Genomic DNA, 18,839 nt, shown 5'->3' with positions numbered 1-18,839 from the left:
CATCTTACCATCGTTATTACACTTATATGTAAAGAGATCTTCACACAAAAGACAAATGTTCATCAACTGTATGGCATTATTAACATTTGTTCCATAAGCAGAGGTGGATCATCAGGATCTTTATTCTCTGTCACTACATTTCATATTTGGAGGATGAATAGTTGCTGGTCTTTGAGTCTCTGAGAGGGCAGGAGTGAAGAAGTGGAGGAAGTGGAAAGAGAGGCCAGGATTCTGGGTTTGAACTTTGGGAAATACAATAAGATTTTTTTTTTTTTTTTTGTTTTAATTTCTTTACAAATTTATCTATATGGTGCAATTATATCTTCTGTTATTTCCTTCACTTTCCGGGCACATATCACCGACAGGTCAATTTCCAAAAGAGCAGTGCAATATTATCTAAGGTAAACGTGTTTGCTGGCACTGTTGCTTGTTCATCTCATACAGCACCTGTTTAAGTCAGCTCCATCAAGTTACTTTCTGTTAACTCGGTTAGGGTGGAATCAATTAAACCTTGAACTTCTCCAACATCTTTATCTTTAAACCCTTCTTCATCCACCTTTGCCATAGTCACATTGTCTTCAATATTTCTTTGACAGCCTATGTGGCCTCAGCACTTGTGTAGCTTCCGCATCATTGCTTTTCCTTTAGTGGGATAATCTTCCATAGCCTCAACAATCCTCTCCACAGAACACCTTTGATGACTTTAGAGTAGAATCTATAGGGTTCTCGGTGGCCAGTGGCATTGTCCAGTAATGGTAGACCTTTAAAAGCAATCCCTTTCTCGCAAGGGTTCTGGGTGGCCAGTGGCATTGTCCAGTATTGGTAGACCTTTAAAGGTAATCCCTTTCTGGCAAGGTGTCTTCTGAAACTACTCTAGGTAATGCATTCTGGGAGTCCATGCCTTCTTGTTATGCATTCAAAAGACTGGCAGATGGGATTTATCTGTTCCCCTTAATTGTCTCTTTTTAGAAGGCAGAGAAATAGGAGACTGTCTTGATTTAGCATGAACAAATTTTTGCCAAATCAGGTGATGTCCCCTGACTTAATGCTACCGACCTCCTTCTGGACAAATCTGCAGTCTATAAAAGTTGCAGCTATTTCCCTCTACTCTTGCAAGAAGCCACACTGGTACCTTTTTTGGGTTTTATTTTTTTTTTACCATTTATTATCAATTCTAGATCTTGATGGTCTCTTGGCATGCCAATCAAAATTTTGAGAAGCCTTCTCACAAAGAGCACTACAGGCAGTCCCCCGGTTATCGGCGGGGGTTCTGTTCTCGACGGCGTGACAATAACCGACAACCTACAATAATAGCACCGATCCCCGGTTATCGACACCGATAACCAGGAATCGGTACCAATAACCAGAGATCAGCGCATACCGGCACCGAAAATCCAGTTATCGTAGGCGCTAAACAAGCTCTGTAATACCGGATCGCCGATAACCGGGGACTGCCTGTATTAATGCTAGATCTATTAATATTCATGTTCCTAAAAATAAAAGCTTGCACAAAGAGCCTCTTGACTTTTGTTGTAAGAAATCCAGGCTTCCCATTGCTCATTTTCCTCATGAAAATTAATTTTAATTTTGCTAGTATTTCCATGTGTTCTGAATGTTCCAGATAAAAATCTCATAATTGGTTTCAAGTGGAACACTAAATTTCTGGTCATTTGTTTATACTAATTTCACTTTTCGTTAGATGAAGGGTTACATGCTAGCTCTTGTGAATAATTTTGCACCATTCATAGCATCTGAATTGTTCTCTGAAGAATAATCACTATTACTAGATAGTTAGTTATATCACTTCAGGGTTTGTTAACAGAGTTAAGGGGTTCATCAGTAGGTTTGGTGGTAAGAGAACTTATCTACATCTATATTTTGAGGGAAAAAAAAAGGTCTCAAAATGATACCACTAGCTGCTCATGTAACTTGTTCTTCCAACATTGACACCAATGATAGCTGACTATCAAATGTCCATTACCTACCCTATGCCAAAGGGATTAAGGTGGGTCAGTGTGATGAGTATTGTAATCACTAACAAAACTAAAACAAACCCTGGAGTCAGCTTCCTGAACTGCTGCCATTTTAGTAAGCAAGCAGCCACAGTCACCCAAATCTGGGTCCCTATAGCTAGCAAAAACAAAGATTTATTAGTCTTCCACAGACTTTAACCACCTGTTTCATGACATCCACACTCATACACTGGCCTATGAGAAGCAGAGAAACCCTCTCTAACATACAGAGCCATTCGACAGAACTGTGAAATGGTATTGCACTTGGGTAAATTGGGCTTCTTAAACTCTGGTATCAACAGTTCTGAAACTTTTTGCAAATCAGACACAAGCATTTCAAAACAAAAGAGGATATCACAACCAACAATAGTGGCATCAAAGTCCTATTTATTCTTGTATAATGCAAAGACACTGCCATGTACAATACAATTCTTTGATCAATACTGCCAGAAAGAAGCAACATTAAAACATACATAAAGGAATATTTATAAGCTTAACAAAAACAATAACCGGAAAAATATATAAATGTAAAATCAATACTGAAAAGTGTATGCCCATAAAAATACAAAATTATCGTTGGAATGAAACTGGTCAACTGGGAGGGGCCCAGCAAGGCCAAATTCATCTCCAGATTTGCCAGACACTGAAGGAAAGATAGCAGTGGTGGTTTTGAAAATAAATTCATAAAGATAAAAAAAAATGATAAAGGTAAGGCAACCTCTTGCTAAGTCACCAGCATCCTCAGACCCTCTATTAAGCCTGCCCTACCCACCATTTGATAAACAGAGGGACTGACAGAAAAGCGTGCTGAGTGTACCCTGAAGCATAGGAACTACAGTCCAAGACAGTGGAAGATCCCAGTACAAAGGCTTGGAACAGGAGAGACTGAAAAGGGTAAAAAGTACAGTACTGTATAGGGTGTTAAGTGTTGGCAAGTATGTGTCAACAGTGAAAGACATAATGAATATGCCAGACTATTCTGAGTTGGTGCAGGCATAGTAAAAAGTCTGTGACATGAGAAGGACCCAACAACAGACCATGCCGCCAGCCTGAGAAGGGACCTCCCAAGAGGAGTTTGCATCATCAAATTCCCTTTCGATAAAAAGAAGATACTGAGAAAAAGAAAATCAAGTCATATAATATTCTCTCCTTACGTGTTTCTCCCTAGCAAGGAGCTACTTTGAAAAATACCTGTGGCTTTGAGTCATTCCCACTCTTGGTATAAACAAAAGTCATCACTTTGCTTCTTGGAACAACTTTGTTCTTTAATCTTTTAACCTTTCAACAGCTTAAACATCTAAGGCTGGAGCATCCCCCAGTTATCAGAACTGGGTAACTGGCCTCATCAATAAGTGGGTTGGATGCTTGATGCTGGAGCACCTTAGGGTCTTAGTACTGGAGCAGGTCACTTCCTTGGTACTATAGTGGCATAGGTCACACTGGAGTGGTTTTGTTCCTAGGTAATGGAGTGCCTATATTATGAGAAATTATGGAAGCTGGAAATACTCGAGATATGACAGCAGCTTTATCTTGAAACTGGAAGTAATCTGATATGGTTAAGACTCTTTTGAGTAGCTCTGGTGCGGCTAAGATCATTTCAGCCGCTGTGGCATAAAACTTTTGAGGCTGGGATGGCTCCAGAGCCATGACTCTAAATTTGGAGCCACAATCTTTATCATCTAAGCCTGTGGAAGATTGAGTATTGTTGTCCATTCTCCACTTTGTGACTGCAAAGCTGCATTGCTGATTTTGTCAAAGAAACAGCTCGGCTAAGGAAACTGAAGTGACTCCATGCACAAATCTTTGTCAATGTCTATAGAAAACTGAGTAATTATCACATTTTGATATACAGTAAATATATGATGTTTCAAAAACAACAGAATATCTCTGGTATAGTTGCAAGCAAAAATCTGGCTCAAAAATATCTAAGTGATTCATTATCAACAGAGAAGCTATGGTGTGGCCTGGAATAGTTCTTAGGCCACTCAGGCAGTGGCTTAGAATTGGTGCAAGCAACAGTTTTGTCTCAGCATCAATGTCCGTGTCAGTGTATAAACAAATAAGCGCTGATGTCTGCTGCTGCTTTCTTCTCCTAAAGATAGCAAACAAGCACCAAAAATTATAGCTGAAAAATCTACTGCATAAACTAAAGCAAAATAAGGCTAACTCTGAAGCAGAATGGAGTCAGCATCACCACCAGGCACTGGAGCAGCGTTAATGGCACCAGGAAGCACTTTGTGGAAGCCTGAACTGAATGGCTTGGGTCAGTAGACCATGCAAGGAGTGCTGCTCTATGACAGCAATGAATATAGTGCCTTGGGATGCTAAAGAAGTTGCTGAATGGCTGGAAAAGATGCCATGGAATCCAAAGCAATTAAAAAAAAATTGCATCAAGAAACCAAATTCAAGTAATGTTTCCTCTATACCTGGCCTAGATCTTCAGATGAATCATGTATGGAACTCTAGTTTTCCATGGGTAATATGTCAAAAGACCACATCTGCCACTGGGCATGAGGAACAAAGTTTGGGAGAGTTCCTATCTTATTGTTAAAAAATTTACAAGGAAATCCAAATCACGTATAATGAATAATTACAAATGCACACAATTATTCACGCAATAAAGGAAAAGAATCTTTATCATAAATATGAGAATATTGTTAACAAGCAAAATTAATTCTAAGACACAATAAGAAAACTATCAATGCAACTCACTCTTACTGAATTAAATATATAAGGATAAACTGTGAGCATGTAATGGGGACAATTTGCTCCATGCTTACATAGTATATAACTCCCATGGTAAATAAATACAAAGCATCCAGAATATTCTCAACTGGTAAACTGGTAAAAAAACAAAGTTAAGATAAGAGGGAAAGGAAGAAATTCAGTTACTTCTCAAACTTACATTGAGGAATTAAACCCAGAGGCAAGAGGACACGTAGCTGGTGAAAATATTGAACGTGTGCTAATAATAATAATGAAAAAAAAAAAAAAATCCCTAAGACTTCACATATTTTAATACTCAACAAAAATAAGATAATCTTCAACTCTGAAGAAAAGCTTTATAATTGGATAATCACCAGGTATCCTAATCTTGAAATTAAAAAAATACTGGTACTATATTCACATACTCCTTGGTACTACCACCAAACTGGCACTGAAACAACTGTACTTCAGCTACCACTGCAAACTGCACTAGATATTACGTGAATGGAATTAAAATCCCAGTTACGAAGCTATGATGAATGACAATAGGGAAGAAAAGAAAAAATGCACAAAACCTAACAACGCTACTGCTGTAACAGTCTAGGAAATTAAATGTTATATGTAACACAGATAAAAGAATGGGTCAGACTCAATGGATGTTAGTATGCAAGCACAGAACCTGCCTACTGATGTTATTTTTTTTTTATTCAAGCAACTATAGTCTAAGCATATTATGTGACAAACAAAACAGGCGATATAAGAAATGGGTTTGTTGTACAAAAAAAAATCTATCTGGACTATAATAGATAACTTATACTTACCAAAGTAGACAAATATCTAGCGACGAGACCTGGGAAGGTAAGTTCGTGTGAGTCTGTCAAGGCTTATAGTTACCTTTCATAAAATACTCTAGAGAATTTAGGTACTGTATAAAGTACCTAATGAAATACAGTAGTAAGACACTTTGGTGTAGTAAAATGCATAAGTATAAAATTAATGTTGCAGAACTGTATAGTACAGTATGCTATATGCACAGAAAAGAATAGTAAATGCAACAAAATTTATGTACATAACTACATATAGGAGTTGTGAAATAATTTCCCTTAATTGAATTTTAGAAAACTATATCATTTTTACTACACAAGCAATTGCTTTACAGATGACCTTACTTGCCAACACTAGCACAAGATGTGTTTTAAATAAAGTGAAATTTAGAATTAAGAAAATGGTTGGGAGTGGGGGGGTTGTGCCTGCCTGTAGGTAACGTGAATTAAGAGAGAGAGAGAGAGAGAGAGAGAGAGAGAGAGAGAGAGAGAGAGAGAGAGAGAGAGCCAGTTGCTATATGGTGGTTTGACTTTTTGAGCACCATTGGGTGTATTCTACATCTGGGGAAAATATTTAACAAAAAAATCTCAAAAAAAGGTTCCTGAAGTAACACCAAGACATGCTTTGCCAGGCATACTAGAGGGCTACAGAATGCTCACTGAGCAGCCCCAGCATCAAGCCGGCATACTTCAGGGCTTCATGATGCTGCCAGAAGTTCATTTTTTTACTGCATGTGATATCATAAACAATTACCCCTGCATATCGTCACGTTTCACTCGTCATAACTCCGTTATTTGAAGGTTTTTTTTTTTTTATTTTATCGTAGCCTTGTGGACTATCTAATTGGGTTTTAGTTTATTCATGATGTCAAAAGGTGTATTTCTAATTTTTGCCACGAAAGATTTATATGACTGTATATATAAATACTATAGAGTAGAAACATGTTACACATACCAACACAGGTATACAAACACACACAACACACAAGAGAACTCACAAAAACACACACACACACTTAATGCTTCCCTTACTTGTCACCTAGACCCATCAGTCACACCCAGAAATCTATCAAATATTTCCTATTAATATTTTCTGTTATATTTTATTGTCCAAAATATATAAATTTAAGTACAAATGAAAAGGAAATTTTATCAACTATACAATCAAAAATATTTTGCTAAGATACATAAAGATATGGTACACAAATTTTCATTTTCAGCCATAATGAACTCTAGTTTTTTCTTACTTTTTTATACTACTGATGAAGTTCAATCATTTGCCCAAAGAAAATGAGACCAAAACAAGCTCTCTGGGATAAAATTTAGCAATGCTAGAGAGATTTTATAAAAATTTTTCTTGCGCAGCCTAGCGGTAACTCAAACAGAAACACAGAAAATTTTATTTGTTTTCTGTCAACATTTTCTGTGATATTTTTTGGTCCACAATATATAAAAATATATATAATTGAAAAGGAAATTTTATCTGTATACAGTACAATAAAAAATATCTCAAATTCCTGTCACCAACAGTTTTTGTGTTAAGTAAAGTAAGACATATTATAGAAATTTTCATTGTCAGCTACACTACCTAGGTTTTTTTATTGCATTTTTATACTTTAAGGGGATGTTGATCATTCAAGGATAAAGTTCGATCATTTGCCAAAAAAAATTATACCATAATGAGCTTTCTAAGATAAAAATTAATGACACTAAAACTAATGGAAAAACTTTTGTGTTACAATATTTTGCTGCTCGCTGAGGTTTGGCACTCACAGCGACAGAAAATATAATAAACGGTGGGTCGAATAATTGAAAGTTAGGAATGAACTCTTTACTAAATTATATAGAATAGCATAAATGGTGCCTCCCTAGCATCAATTTAACTGATTCCAGGGTGGTAATAGCAGTAACCCATTCATAAACCGCTGGAGTCTATCCAATCTCCAACACAGGTGCACTACAAGTTCCCTCCACTGTACACCCACAAGATGAACTGATGCCAGTTGGGAGAATTTTGACTTCACATTAACATTTAACCATTCGGCACTCTTGGTGCCAAATAATCCATGTTAAGACTAAAAGGAAAAACCAAGATATAACCATGTTACTTCTGGAACATACACTTTTCTCACTTTGAAGAAGGAAGCAGAATACTGTTGCTTCATTATCTGTTTGGCCCCAGGAAAAGGAAAAAGATGTTGAGAATCTATGCTTATAAGAGTACCATATTCCAGTGTCTTCTCTTTCCGTGTTGAAGTTTAACCATGAGTTACATTTGTTTCTTCTCATAAAGTTAACCAGAAAAATTTGTTCTTATAAGAAGCTCAAACTGGAGAAAGAAAGTAACGATAATCAATTCAACCAGGGGTCGAATAGATGCTCCAAAGAGCCTCTTGGACCACACCATGTAAGTCATACTATAGGCAGCACTACCACAAACTGGTTTTTCTTTCTGTAATGCCACTTTCATCCAAAGAGGATCTTCTAGCCCAAATCCATTTCATTTTCTCCTCATGTGATTATGAAACGTCAGTTGATGAGGAGTATGAGTGTTATTTCTGTTGTCTCCCTCAAAGAGACAGCAAGTGAGAAATGATGGTGTGAAATGTTAGTTGAAAATATTAAAATGAGAAAAGATACGAGAAAAAAAAAAAGTTTTGTACATAACCTTACAACTGTCATATGAAGATTTCTCATAAGACTAATCTCTATCCTTCACAGTTTTTAATGTTGACTGAGTAATTGAGTGAATGTACAAAATGTAATTTGTAGTTTTACAAATGACATGTATTTTATGGTTTTGGTTTCTCCATAGTTTAGCTTGTGATTGAAGCACTTACACTGCTAGCAAAAGCTTCCTCCTTACTAGATATTAATATAATGCTTGAGTTACAAATCTGAAGGTCTGTAACCAGGGGGAATTACTGTACAAAAATATATGCTGGCACTTGCCAATTTCAATCAAAAACCTTCCTAGCAAACCGTACCTTTCAGGTCAAAATTCATGACATTTATTTGAAGACTTTCATACTTAAAAGTGGATTTCCAAGGGAAGTGTTCATACTGGCACCTTCTTCATACTAGCAATAAATGACATCATTAATTAGCTACCAGTTGGAATCAAAATTCGTATTCATACGGACCATTTTGCTACATATTATACAGTGTCAAACATGAAACAAGCCCTCTGACAAGGGCATCATCCATAGGTTTCTCATTCTCCACTGAAAAGACCAAAGCATTTATGTTCTTTAAAAATGTAGTGGAAAAAATGCCTATAAATCAAATAACAAAATTTTACTCAATCTTTGCCATACCTTAATTAAAAGGCCAATAAAATGCATTTAATTTGAGAAAGAAATTATCTCATAAACTACGGAGTTGAGTTACCAACTTGAACACTGTTGTACAAAGCAAAGATTATGTCTACTCTAGACCATGGCTGTCAGATATACAGTTCAGCCTCAGATACAAATTTCTTAAGTCTACATTTAATTCATAATGAGGACCCGGAATAGGAACTGCTTTTAAAACTTCCTCAAACTCTTCTATCCAAGTTGAAAGTGAAGAACCACTTCTACACCCTACATTAAAGCTAGTAATAATGAGTGGCACTGTCAAAATATGAATGTGTAATTTAAAAACTAAAAATTTTTTTCAACTAAGAGATATACTTAAAAACAATCAATCACCACCTTTCCCAGTTAAAGCCAACAGATTGTTCGAGTCAATACACATTAACATACTTTCCTCCCGTAACAGAACTGCCTCCTCTTTGGCCAATGTACACATATGAAATGTCTATCTAACAGCTTTGCATATACCACAGAACATCATAAACAACAAGCAGCAAAACAAATAAGAGGTAAAGGCTCACACTAAAATACACACTGATGAGTCCAAATCTTCATCAGGAAAGGAATTTGCAGCCTTATCACCAAAACAAAACATACCAGTTTCCTTGCCTAACAATGATTCTGTTTTCACACAAGAATTATGTGCAACAGAATCAGCCATTAAAATCATAAAAGTTATACCATAATACAAATTTTTTATTTTTCGTGACTTATTTATATGATGAAAGAAAAAATACCAAAACAAGAAGAAACATGAGAAAGCTTACAATGGAGTTTAGCAGGATTGTGCACTGAGTAACAGCTACGGGAAGACTTACTCATTTCTCTTTGTTTCAGCTGGGATACCCATATGAGCAACATGTCTCCATTTGTAAATATTCTAGCAAAAACACTTGTTTGGCCCAGTGCCAAACAAATAATCAGTTATAGAGCAATTTCTTTCTCAAACACAGCATTTAAATATCAACTTGTTTGAGTTGGGAGTCATTCGAGTGCCACTGTACCAATGTACTGACACCAAACACAGCAAACTGAATTACAATTACAAATTTTTAATTAATTTTTCATAGCTAACAAACCTACTGTCTTAACATAAGGATAAATCTTCTACTGCCAGCTGGAAACTGGTAAAAACATATATAAAGGCAGTCCGCGGTTATCGGCGGGGGTTCTGTTCTGAGGGTGTGATGATAACCGAAAATCACTGATAACCGAAAATTGCCGATAACCGAAAATCGGCAATTTTTGGAGCTTATCGGTGCTGAAAAGCACCAATGAACTTCAGTTCTCATGCAGGATTTGAATCTGCCTCTTCTGTATTGCTACAAAAAGCTTTGCTGACCCACATTATACAATACAGGCAGTCCCCTTTATTAGCAGCATTGGTTAATGGCATTTCAGTGTATGAAACTTGGCTAATGATGTTGTTAGCCAGATTTTCAGTGCTGGTAAGCAGTTTAACGGCATCAGTAGGTGGTTTATTGGCCTTAGTAAGCGATTTTCAGAGCCCGTAATTGGTTTATCAGTGCCAATCAGCCAGGAACGGAACCCCCGCCATTAATCGGGGACTGCCTGTATTATGTGGGAATTTAAAATGACAAATTTATTAAATTAATTTGTATTTTTAACAACTGACAAAATAAAGTGTAGAACTAAGAGGCACACAAAATGTAGCGCACTGCTTATGGTAGTAATATCTTTGGCTGGCAACACTATTCAGGGATACTGGTCAAATTCTATATGTACTACAGTGTGAAAGTAAGGCACCTGTACAACATAGTACTTTTGAAACGAGAAATGATTTTGAACAATTAAAAGAAATGCAATAATAAAATAATGTTACTTACATATTTCTCCCACGTCCCCTTCCTCTTCGGCCACCCCGACTTGCTGATTCAGCAGCCTTAGCAGCTGCCTGTGCTTCCATTGTTGCAATCTCCCCTAAACAAGTAAAAACGAAAGAATAAACTGTCATGAAAACAATTTGAAACGATGACTAACAAAATGCAAACCTTTTGTTATCTTAATATCAACAAATATAAATAGAATACGAAAGCCCCTGCATATCACCTAGGTTAGGCACATTAAAATACATAATAATTTAACAGGATCACTGAGCTAATATTCTCTCCTGTCGCAAGGCTGACCCAAAGGATTAACTCAAGAAAATTCTCAACAGACTAGAGCTATAGCACAGGAGAAGGGTAGACACACACACACACACACACACAGTTAAGGGGATAGAGGCTGAATGGCAAAAGGTAAGGGCAAAGAGGAGTTAGGAAGAATTGCACCAGAATTCCAACACAGCAGAGGGAAAAGGGAAAATATTCCGAAAACCTAAGTGGCTGAGGGGAGATGGAAAAGAGACAGACGTTATATATATCAAATGAAAATGGAGAAATTCAAGTTGAAAATAAAGATGCACTAGAACAATGAAGGCAGTATTTTGAAAACCTTAACGAGGGAAATGAGCTGAACTGGAGGAAGCTGGCATGATAGAAGGGCCAATGCAAAACTTGGTAGCTGGTGAGGTTAAAAGATCCCTAGGGAAGAAAAAAACAATACTAGCATGTCAAAATTCAATTAATTTTACAGCAGATTTGAAATATATATATGTGGAATCACTGAACTAACCTCAAATCAAGGAGCAAAGAATACAAGTTCAGTAAATGCAAAAAGCATATGCTATAATGTTCGTACGATTGCCGATAGAAACAACCTGTGAGTAACTATTATTTGCTCACTTATAGGGAAAAAAAGAGGAAAAAAGAATAAATAAACTAATACAAATAAAAATAAAATAATTCCAAACTGAAGTAGCAAAGCTTATGAGATATGCAACTGAAAAGAACTAAGTAGTTTTTTTTAACCAATGGTTCACAGATGTCCATGCCTGGAGTCACTTTTAACTCCTCTACTTTTTTAGTTATAAAACCTTGGAGCTGGTATGTCTGGGAACATCACAACTGTGATTTGGGCTCCATATAATTATTGGGTTTTAAGTGAAAAAATACCCATTCAGATTAAACTGTCACTGCTCTTACTGTTAATAAACTCTTGCAGTCATTTACAAAAGTCTCTTGAGTGTTAACTACTAATGGTGGCTTCATTTAAATTTGACCCACATTACCAACAATCACGCAATAGTACACTTTAGTCATGTGCTACTGGTGAACTGCATTATAAAAATCCACGTCAGGGGTGAATGGACTGTACAATATAAAAAAGGAATCAGAATACCAAGAAGAAACCTCAATGACTTACTTGCTCTTTCTGCTACTATTTCGCTTCTCCTCTTCTGCAATTCTTCTGATAGAGTAGGGACAATTTTATCTATGAAATTATCTATTACTAGAGACCTCGTTTCCGAAGTTATGTGTCCCCTACAATTTGGGCACTCCTTTTTGTTTTTCTTCCACTGTCCTATACAGTACTTACAGAATGTATGACCACATCCCAACATCATTGCCTGAAATAAAGAGACATCAGTGCTGAAAGTGGGCATGATTTCAATTGCAGAATAAAGAGAATTTAAATGCAGTTCTTCAGTATACTAAATTCAATTTAAAACATTATGGACTATCAACTACATTTCATCAACTTTTTCCAGAATAGCTCTAAAAAAGAGACAGACTGACCAGAAAGAATTACACCTATATGTCTCTCTGATCCCTGTTTTTCTAAAAAGACAGAATCATATACCTAACTTTAGTTACAGTATATTAATTAGCCATATAAAGTGTCAACAAATGACTGTACATCAACTGACCTAAGTCAACACCAAATCATGGCTGATCAAGTGTCTTACATTGGTCATTGATATGTCATGAAACCTTAGTCACTGCTGTTGTTATTATTATATGGTTTGACTAGACAAAAGGTTTTGGTTCCAGAATCCCCTACACAAGTGGAAAATGAGTAAATTCAAATATCTACCATGAAATGGTGTTATAAACTATATTACAGGATATATAAAGTGTATACATAACCTACCAACATTCTCCTGTATAAAATACATACTATAATTTCTAAATTATTTACACTGTAGTGGCTAAAATGGTGTAAATGTTATGTAAATATGTGTTATTATAATTTTGGTAGATGCAAAAATAGATTATGATATCCAAAATCCTAGTAAAAAACCAAGTAAAGAGGAAATTATGGAACAGGTAGTAAATGGGTTGCTAGAAGGATATTCAATAAGGACACTGATTGGTAAAAGGAAACTGGAATCACTTATCAAACAAACTCATAAGGCAGGCCTTTCTTTCCTCGATTTGCAGACAAAAATCACAAGCCTGACTGCTTTGTTTGTAGTAACAGAAGTAGTTATTACTTAAGAAAGAAGGGCAGTGCACAGGAAGACAAACAACATTTCATTGTGAAACTTGTCCTAAGAAGCCATCTATGTGTATTTTGCCATGCCTCAAAATATACCATATTGTAAGCAAGTACCATACATAAAACCCTGAGTGTACTAAGCTCAGCAGAAATAGTAGTTAATTGAATTTTTGCTTAGATTTTTCTAAATTACAATTTTTATTTCAATTGTATATGATTTTCATAGGCGTAAGTATATAAGAGAAATTCTTTTATTTTCTATATAATGCTCTCAGTTATGTTTCAATTTCATTCTTGTGTTTACATAATATAAAGAACTTTTACTTTACACGATAAGTTACATTGTAAAAAAGCTATTCTACATATTCATTTCCAACCTTTCCTCTAACAATGCATGCAAAAATATCAAAATATTTTGATGTAAAAGGTACATATTTTACCATCTCAAAAACCATTTTTGCATTTAGTTATTCGTCCATGTATGGTTACAAAATTAATCTGCATGCATTTTCTTTATATTTAGCTCCCCAAAATAATGCTAGGTCAAGAATTATGTATATTACTCTACTTACAATTTTTTGAAGTTTTTAGGCAATATTTCACAATTTTTAAAAATAAACTTGGCATTTTTTAGTACTTTAATCACTTTTTCAAATAAATTACCATTAGATGTGGAAAATATAAGGGCTTTTCTTATCACAAAAGTCATATGAAACCAACTGAAGCACCCAGGGGAAAAATTCCTTAAGCACACTGATGCACTCAAAGGGTTAACAACTGGTTATTTACAGAATAAGAAAAACAACCTAATAATAAATCTAATATAAAAAAATACAATAAAAAAATGCCTCATGGTTATATTTTGAAGAATCAATTCCTTCAAAAATTGTAAAACAAAAAGTACTTACACTTATGAAGAGCTCATTGCAAATAGGACACTGCAGCTCGTTCTCCAACACATCAGCTACAGTGTCTACAACCTCTTTTCTTGCATTGTCTGATGCTAATGCACTATAAGCTAGCTCTTGTTCTAGAGAGAGTTTTTGGGCTTCCACAGTGCTTAATGCCTCCTGTAAATTACTGAGCTGCAAAGAAAAACCCCAATAATATTTTGGTTACATTATCCAAAGTCATTATTCTATTTACAATATCAACATCAATACCTATTAAAAGTAACATCAAAGATTCAAAGGTATATTTTAGGCCAACCATGGAGAAAATAATTTTTACATCAAAACTGTAGGATGTGACTAATAAACACTAAATATATACAAAACAGGAACTTTGTGCTACATAAATTGCATAAAAAGTATAAAAAAAAAAAGTTGTCTCTTCATTACAACCTCATTAATTAAGCAGTCTCTCCTCAGCGCATCAGATCCCAGTCACCCCAATTAGTATGAATGAAGATCAAGATGCCTTCACTGTCACACCCATTCCTCCAATGACCCATCAATTACTCAATCATTTATGTAACTAAATGGTGTCATCATCACCTTTGTTTTGCTATCATTTTTCATCAACCATTTCCTATTCTGTTCTTTTCTATTATTGTGTGTTCTGGCTTGCGTAATATAATCATTGACGTAATTCTGTGGTTATGTTTATTCACACTTGCCCATTCACTATTACTCTATGTACAAGATTCCTATTATTTCCACTTTTCAATAATAACTTTCAAATGTTTTGTGGGGTCATCTTAATTTTTTTGAGAAAATTATCACCTCTCCTCTTCTAGTAATGTTTTGTCTCTGGCTGGGAAATTTCTTCATTAAAGAAGGGATTCCTTTCACAACCCTGATCTAAGTTAAATATCACTACTCTAGGATCCTCTTCTCATGAAACCAAGTTTACAGTAAAATCTTAATAGTGTAGTACTGATGTTTAAAATGTTTCAGTTTTTTTATGTAATTTATGTAATTATTACTTTAAAAAATACAATAATGGTTGAGCATTAAGGTCACAGTGTGTGTATTAGCCTACCTGTAGGGACATGAGTGGGCTTTTTCTTCTCATTGTCAAGAAAATAACAAGTGGTCTGATAAGACGATGAGTAATTTTGTGAAGTATCGGATGACAAAACAAGCCAATAGATTACGTACACAATTCATTAGGGCCAGCCAAAAGTCTACTCCATCTTTTTCTCCTTCCAGTGTTGCTTTTCCTTCTCAATTTAGGTGCTGACGAATTACCTATGGAGCCCTAGGTTACCTTTGAAGCAACCAATGTCTGATTCAACTTCAATTGTATGCAGTAAAACCTTTAAAATTGAGGCGTGCTTCCCAGATTAATCTTGTCACAAAGATCTGGGCTTGGGTGGCAGAAATGCATCACTGTCTATTTTAAGAACTACGGTAATTCTTTTAGCAAGCCCCAAGAGTCTAGCAACGTGACTCAGTGGTTTCATTAGACAACCCGGCGCATTATCATGAAATGGATACGTCACATTATAAATGGTGCTACAGTATATTTCTTACCTAAAAAAGGTGAGATACACATAGTACCGCAGCTTCAGATGACAAACCCTGACTTAAAACCAAAACACATTCCAGGTCTACTACCCACTAATAGCAATTTAAAATAAAAATAATTATTAATATCTACAACACTGAGTAGCACTTCTTAGTTCTAACAGGGCTGGCCTAAAACATATAACAGTTACACCTGCCTCTTCTTTGTCATGCTCTTGTGCCTGTTTCAACTTTTCTTCAAGTTCTGTTTTGTCCTTAATTAGGTCATCTAATTGCTTTCTTGCCAAGGCTGAGGACTTCTCCACTTCAGCATAAACTCTTTCTTGAACTCCACTTTCCAATGACATCTGTAAATCATAATTAAATATTTGAAAAAAATATAAACACTAAAATTAATAGATAAACATAAGCTATCCTTTATGCTTAATATTCATACCGGTCGATATGCTGACTGGAGGACTAAATTACTGAAAAGATGAAATCAACACAACCTCATACATATATAAGTGTAATCAACTGATAAAATACTATCACATATTTCACCAGTTCATAAAAAAAAATAATGCCATATTTGATGGTATAAAGGACCCATCCCACAAAAATGGCTTGAAATATACACTGGGGTTTTAATGCAAAGTTGAAGTTTCTAGTAAGCTAATGCTTACCCAGATGCCATAGACTAGCAATACTTATACCTAGCCAAGCTCCACAATACTGTAATATTAGCAGTATTTACTCAAACATCACCACTATTACTACTACCATTTTTATTATTATTACAGTTGAACCTCTTAAAACCGGCAGTCTTTTGTCTGGGAACACTTCCGTGATTCGGCTCAATTTTGAATCAGCACCCTTTAGTTTGTTAAGTGGCCATGAGGGCAGCGCCATACAGTTTACAGCTTCCTGACTGCAAAAATTGCCATATCTCTTCTGTTTTTAAGAAAATGATTGTTATTAATGAAAATGTGCGAAGTCAAGTATGTTTTCCATATTAACTTTAAATGAATAAATTTATTTTTTTATAGATTCCACTTGAGAAGGCTCTACCAAATCAAAACTTTTAATAATAACAATGAGACATTTGGCAATGCACGAATTCCTTTTTTTTTGTTTTCTTTTGATTACAAATTTAAGCACACAAATTCATTATCATCGTCAATTATTCATTAAAAGCAGAAGAGATAATGGGGGGGTTATAAATTGTTTTCTCCTATACCTAAGCTGCTCTTGTTTTCTCTTGTAAATTACAGATGGTTATTATTAAAAAACCATTTCTCATGCTGTCCTAGTTGCATGCTTTGTCCACGTTTTTTTCTACCATACTATAGCTGCAGTATGTTTCAATAACAATAAATGATTATTTGTAAACACAAACACCTTTTTCTCTTAATATTCCCTTCTGAAATTAGAGAGGCTGCCTTGTACGTCATAAATATGGTAATTTTGGACTGACAGACAAAAGTACTACACTTAACTTTTTTCCTTATAACTGACTCTATCAATAACTTTGAGCCCACAGTTGGCCCTCAAATTTCATGGCTTTCGGGTTTGCAGATCTGATCACGCAGATCTTTCCTCAATAACTAAACGGAATATTTTTTGAATCTCTGGTCACTGGCATGTACCTGTATCTACCTCTCATGTTTCCATCATTCATTATCATTCACCTCAACTCCATTCTTTGATCTTTCACTTCCTCTGTCCAACACCAAACCCATTCTCATATGGTCTCCCTATCATTCTATCTATTACAAACACTGCTTCATACATCCCTCTTACCTATGCTAAGATACTTCTCTTTTTTGTTAAATATATGAATAGTCTTCAAATTACTACCATCAAATTTCAAACACGACACATAAAGAACAACCATCTCAATTTTACTATCTTATCATTTTCCTAAATTTTTAAAATACAAAATTCTGAACAATTCTTATGCATACCATTCTGTCCAACATTTCTTCCTCCTTGCCTTTCAACTCAGAATGAAGGTCTGAATATTTCCTATTTTTCTCTTCTAAAGCCTGTCTGACATTTTCCAATTCCTCCTGTAGGGCTTGCTTCTCTTTGGCAAGCTGGTCTTTTAGTTGTTGTTTTTCTTCATTTGCCCTTAGCTGTTCTGCTTCTTTAGCCTGTATCAAAGATTCTTTTTCTTCTACCTGCGAACAATGATACTTTAGTAACATAGACTTTATATATGCAATAATCATCATTCATCATTCTAGGCCTGTAGTACAGTAAATAATGAAAAAAAGAAGCTTCCAATAAATTATGATATATAAAGTGGAAACCTAAACTCCAGGCATAGTGGTGCTGTAGGTCACCCCCCCCAAAAAAAAATTGGCTGCTATTAACTAGTAAAATATACTAATAAATGCACTGGTCACAATATAATGTACACAGATCAAAAATCAATAAACCCTTCACACAAAAAAAATGAAACAAAAGATTCCTTGGTTTACAATTTTAATAAAAAATTAAAATCTTGATGTTCCACTACACAAATACACAGATATACTTGTATAATACCTATACTGTATTAGGTCTCAATATGCTCCTCTCATCATTAGGCAGAAACAATTCTGTACTTTCAACCCTAACCATTATGTCATTTAGCTAATTCAAAATGGTGGACTTCCAACTATAAAGATCTGTTTTTTCTGAGAAATGAACTTCCCAGCTATCCAAGGCCATGAAAACACAATGAAAAATTATAGTGCGTACATAAACAAACACATTTATGGCAAATATCTTGAAAAATTCATCATAAAAATACCAAACAGAAACAATATTACCTGTTTCTGTAGCTGTTCTTGATAACTTTCTGTAACTTTCAGCTGGTCCTGCAAATCTTTTCGTTCCTGTTGCATTTTCTTCTCCAATTTCGTTTTCTCTTCCTCTAATCTTTTCAAGACTTCCTCCTAACGAATGAAATATCACTGAGATATGAATGTACACCCAATAACATGCAAGGCAAGAACAAAGTTCAAATTGCAAGTTGAAATTCAGTTTGAATGAGCGTCAAAACAGGCACAGAATCAAACAATCAACTAGTTTAAGAAATCATTTTTGTGCAAAAACTATGATGAAAAATAAAAACTTATGGCAACTTATGTGACAACC

General features: G+C 35.2%; 1 protein-coding gene across 7 annotated transcripts in view; it reads right to left on the bottom strand.

The window, feature by feature from the left end:
* The window catches only part of LOC136832553 (E3 ubiquitin-protein ligase RNF8-like), a 40,328-nt gene that overhangs the window by 12,926 nt on the left and 8,563 nt on the right, over positions 1–18,839 (bottom strand). For 4 of the 7 annotated variants that reach the window (XR_010851257.1, XM_067093551.1, XM_067093553.1 and 1 more), the window contains exons 7-12: positions 18,512–18,637; positions 17,660–17,875; positions 15,911–16,060; positions 14,151–14,327; positions 12,166–12,370; positions 10,746–10,839 (exon numbers count right to left, since the gene is read on the bottom strand). Coding sequence is in view for 6 of the 7 variants with exons in the window: in XM_067093551.1 (XP_066949652.1) it covers positions 10,746–10,839; positions 12,166–12,370; positions 14,151–14,327; positions 15,911–16,060; positions 17,660–17,875; positions 18,512–18,637 (968 nt within the window). In the remaining variant the exon portion in view is untranslated. Of the gene's footprint in view, positions 1–5,539; positions 5,569–10,745; positions 10,840–12,165; positions 12,371–14,150; positions 14,328–15,910; positions 16,061–17,659; positions 17,876–18,511; positions 18,638–18,839 lie in introns of all 7 variants that reach the window. The other 3 variants (XM_067093557.1, XM_067093555.1, XM_067093554.1) reach the window with 1 other exon arrangement.

The sequence above is a fragment of the Macrobrachium rosenbergii genome, chromosome 50 (genome assembly GCF_040412425.1).
Source record: "Macrobrachium rosenbergii isolate ZJJX-2024 chromosome 50, ASM4041242v1, whole genome shotgun sequence".
Taxonomy (NCBI): domain Eukaryota; kingdom Metazoa; phylum Arthropoda; class Malacostraca; order Decapoda; family Palaemonidae; genus Macrobrachium; species Macrobrachium rosenbergii.
Note: the sequence above shows the minus strand (reverse complement) of the source record. Positions and strands in the feature narration are given on the sequence as shown.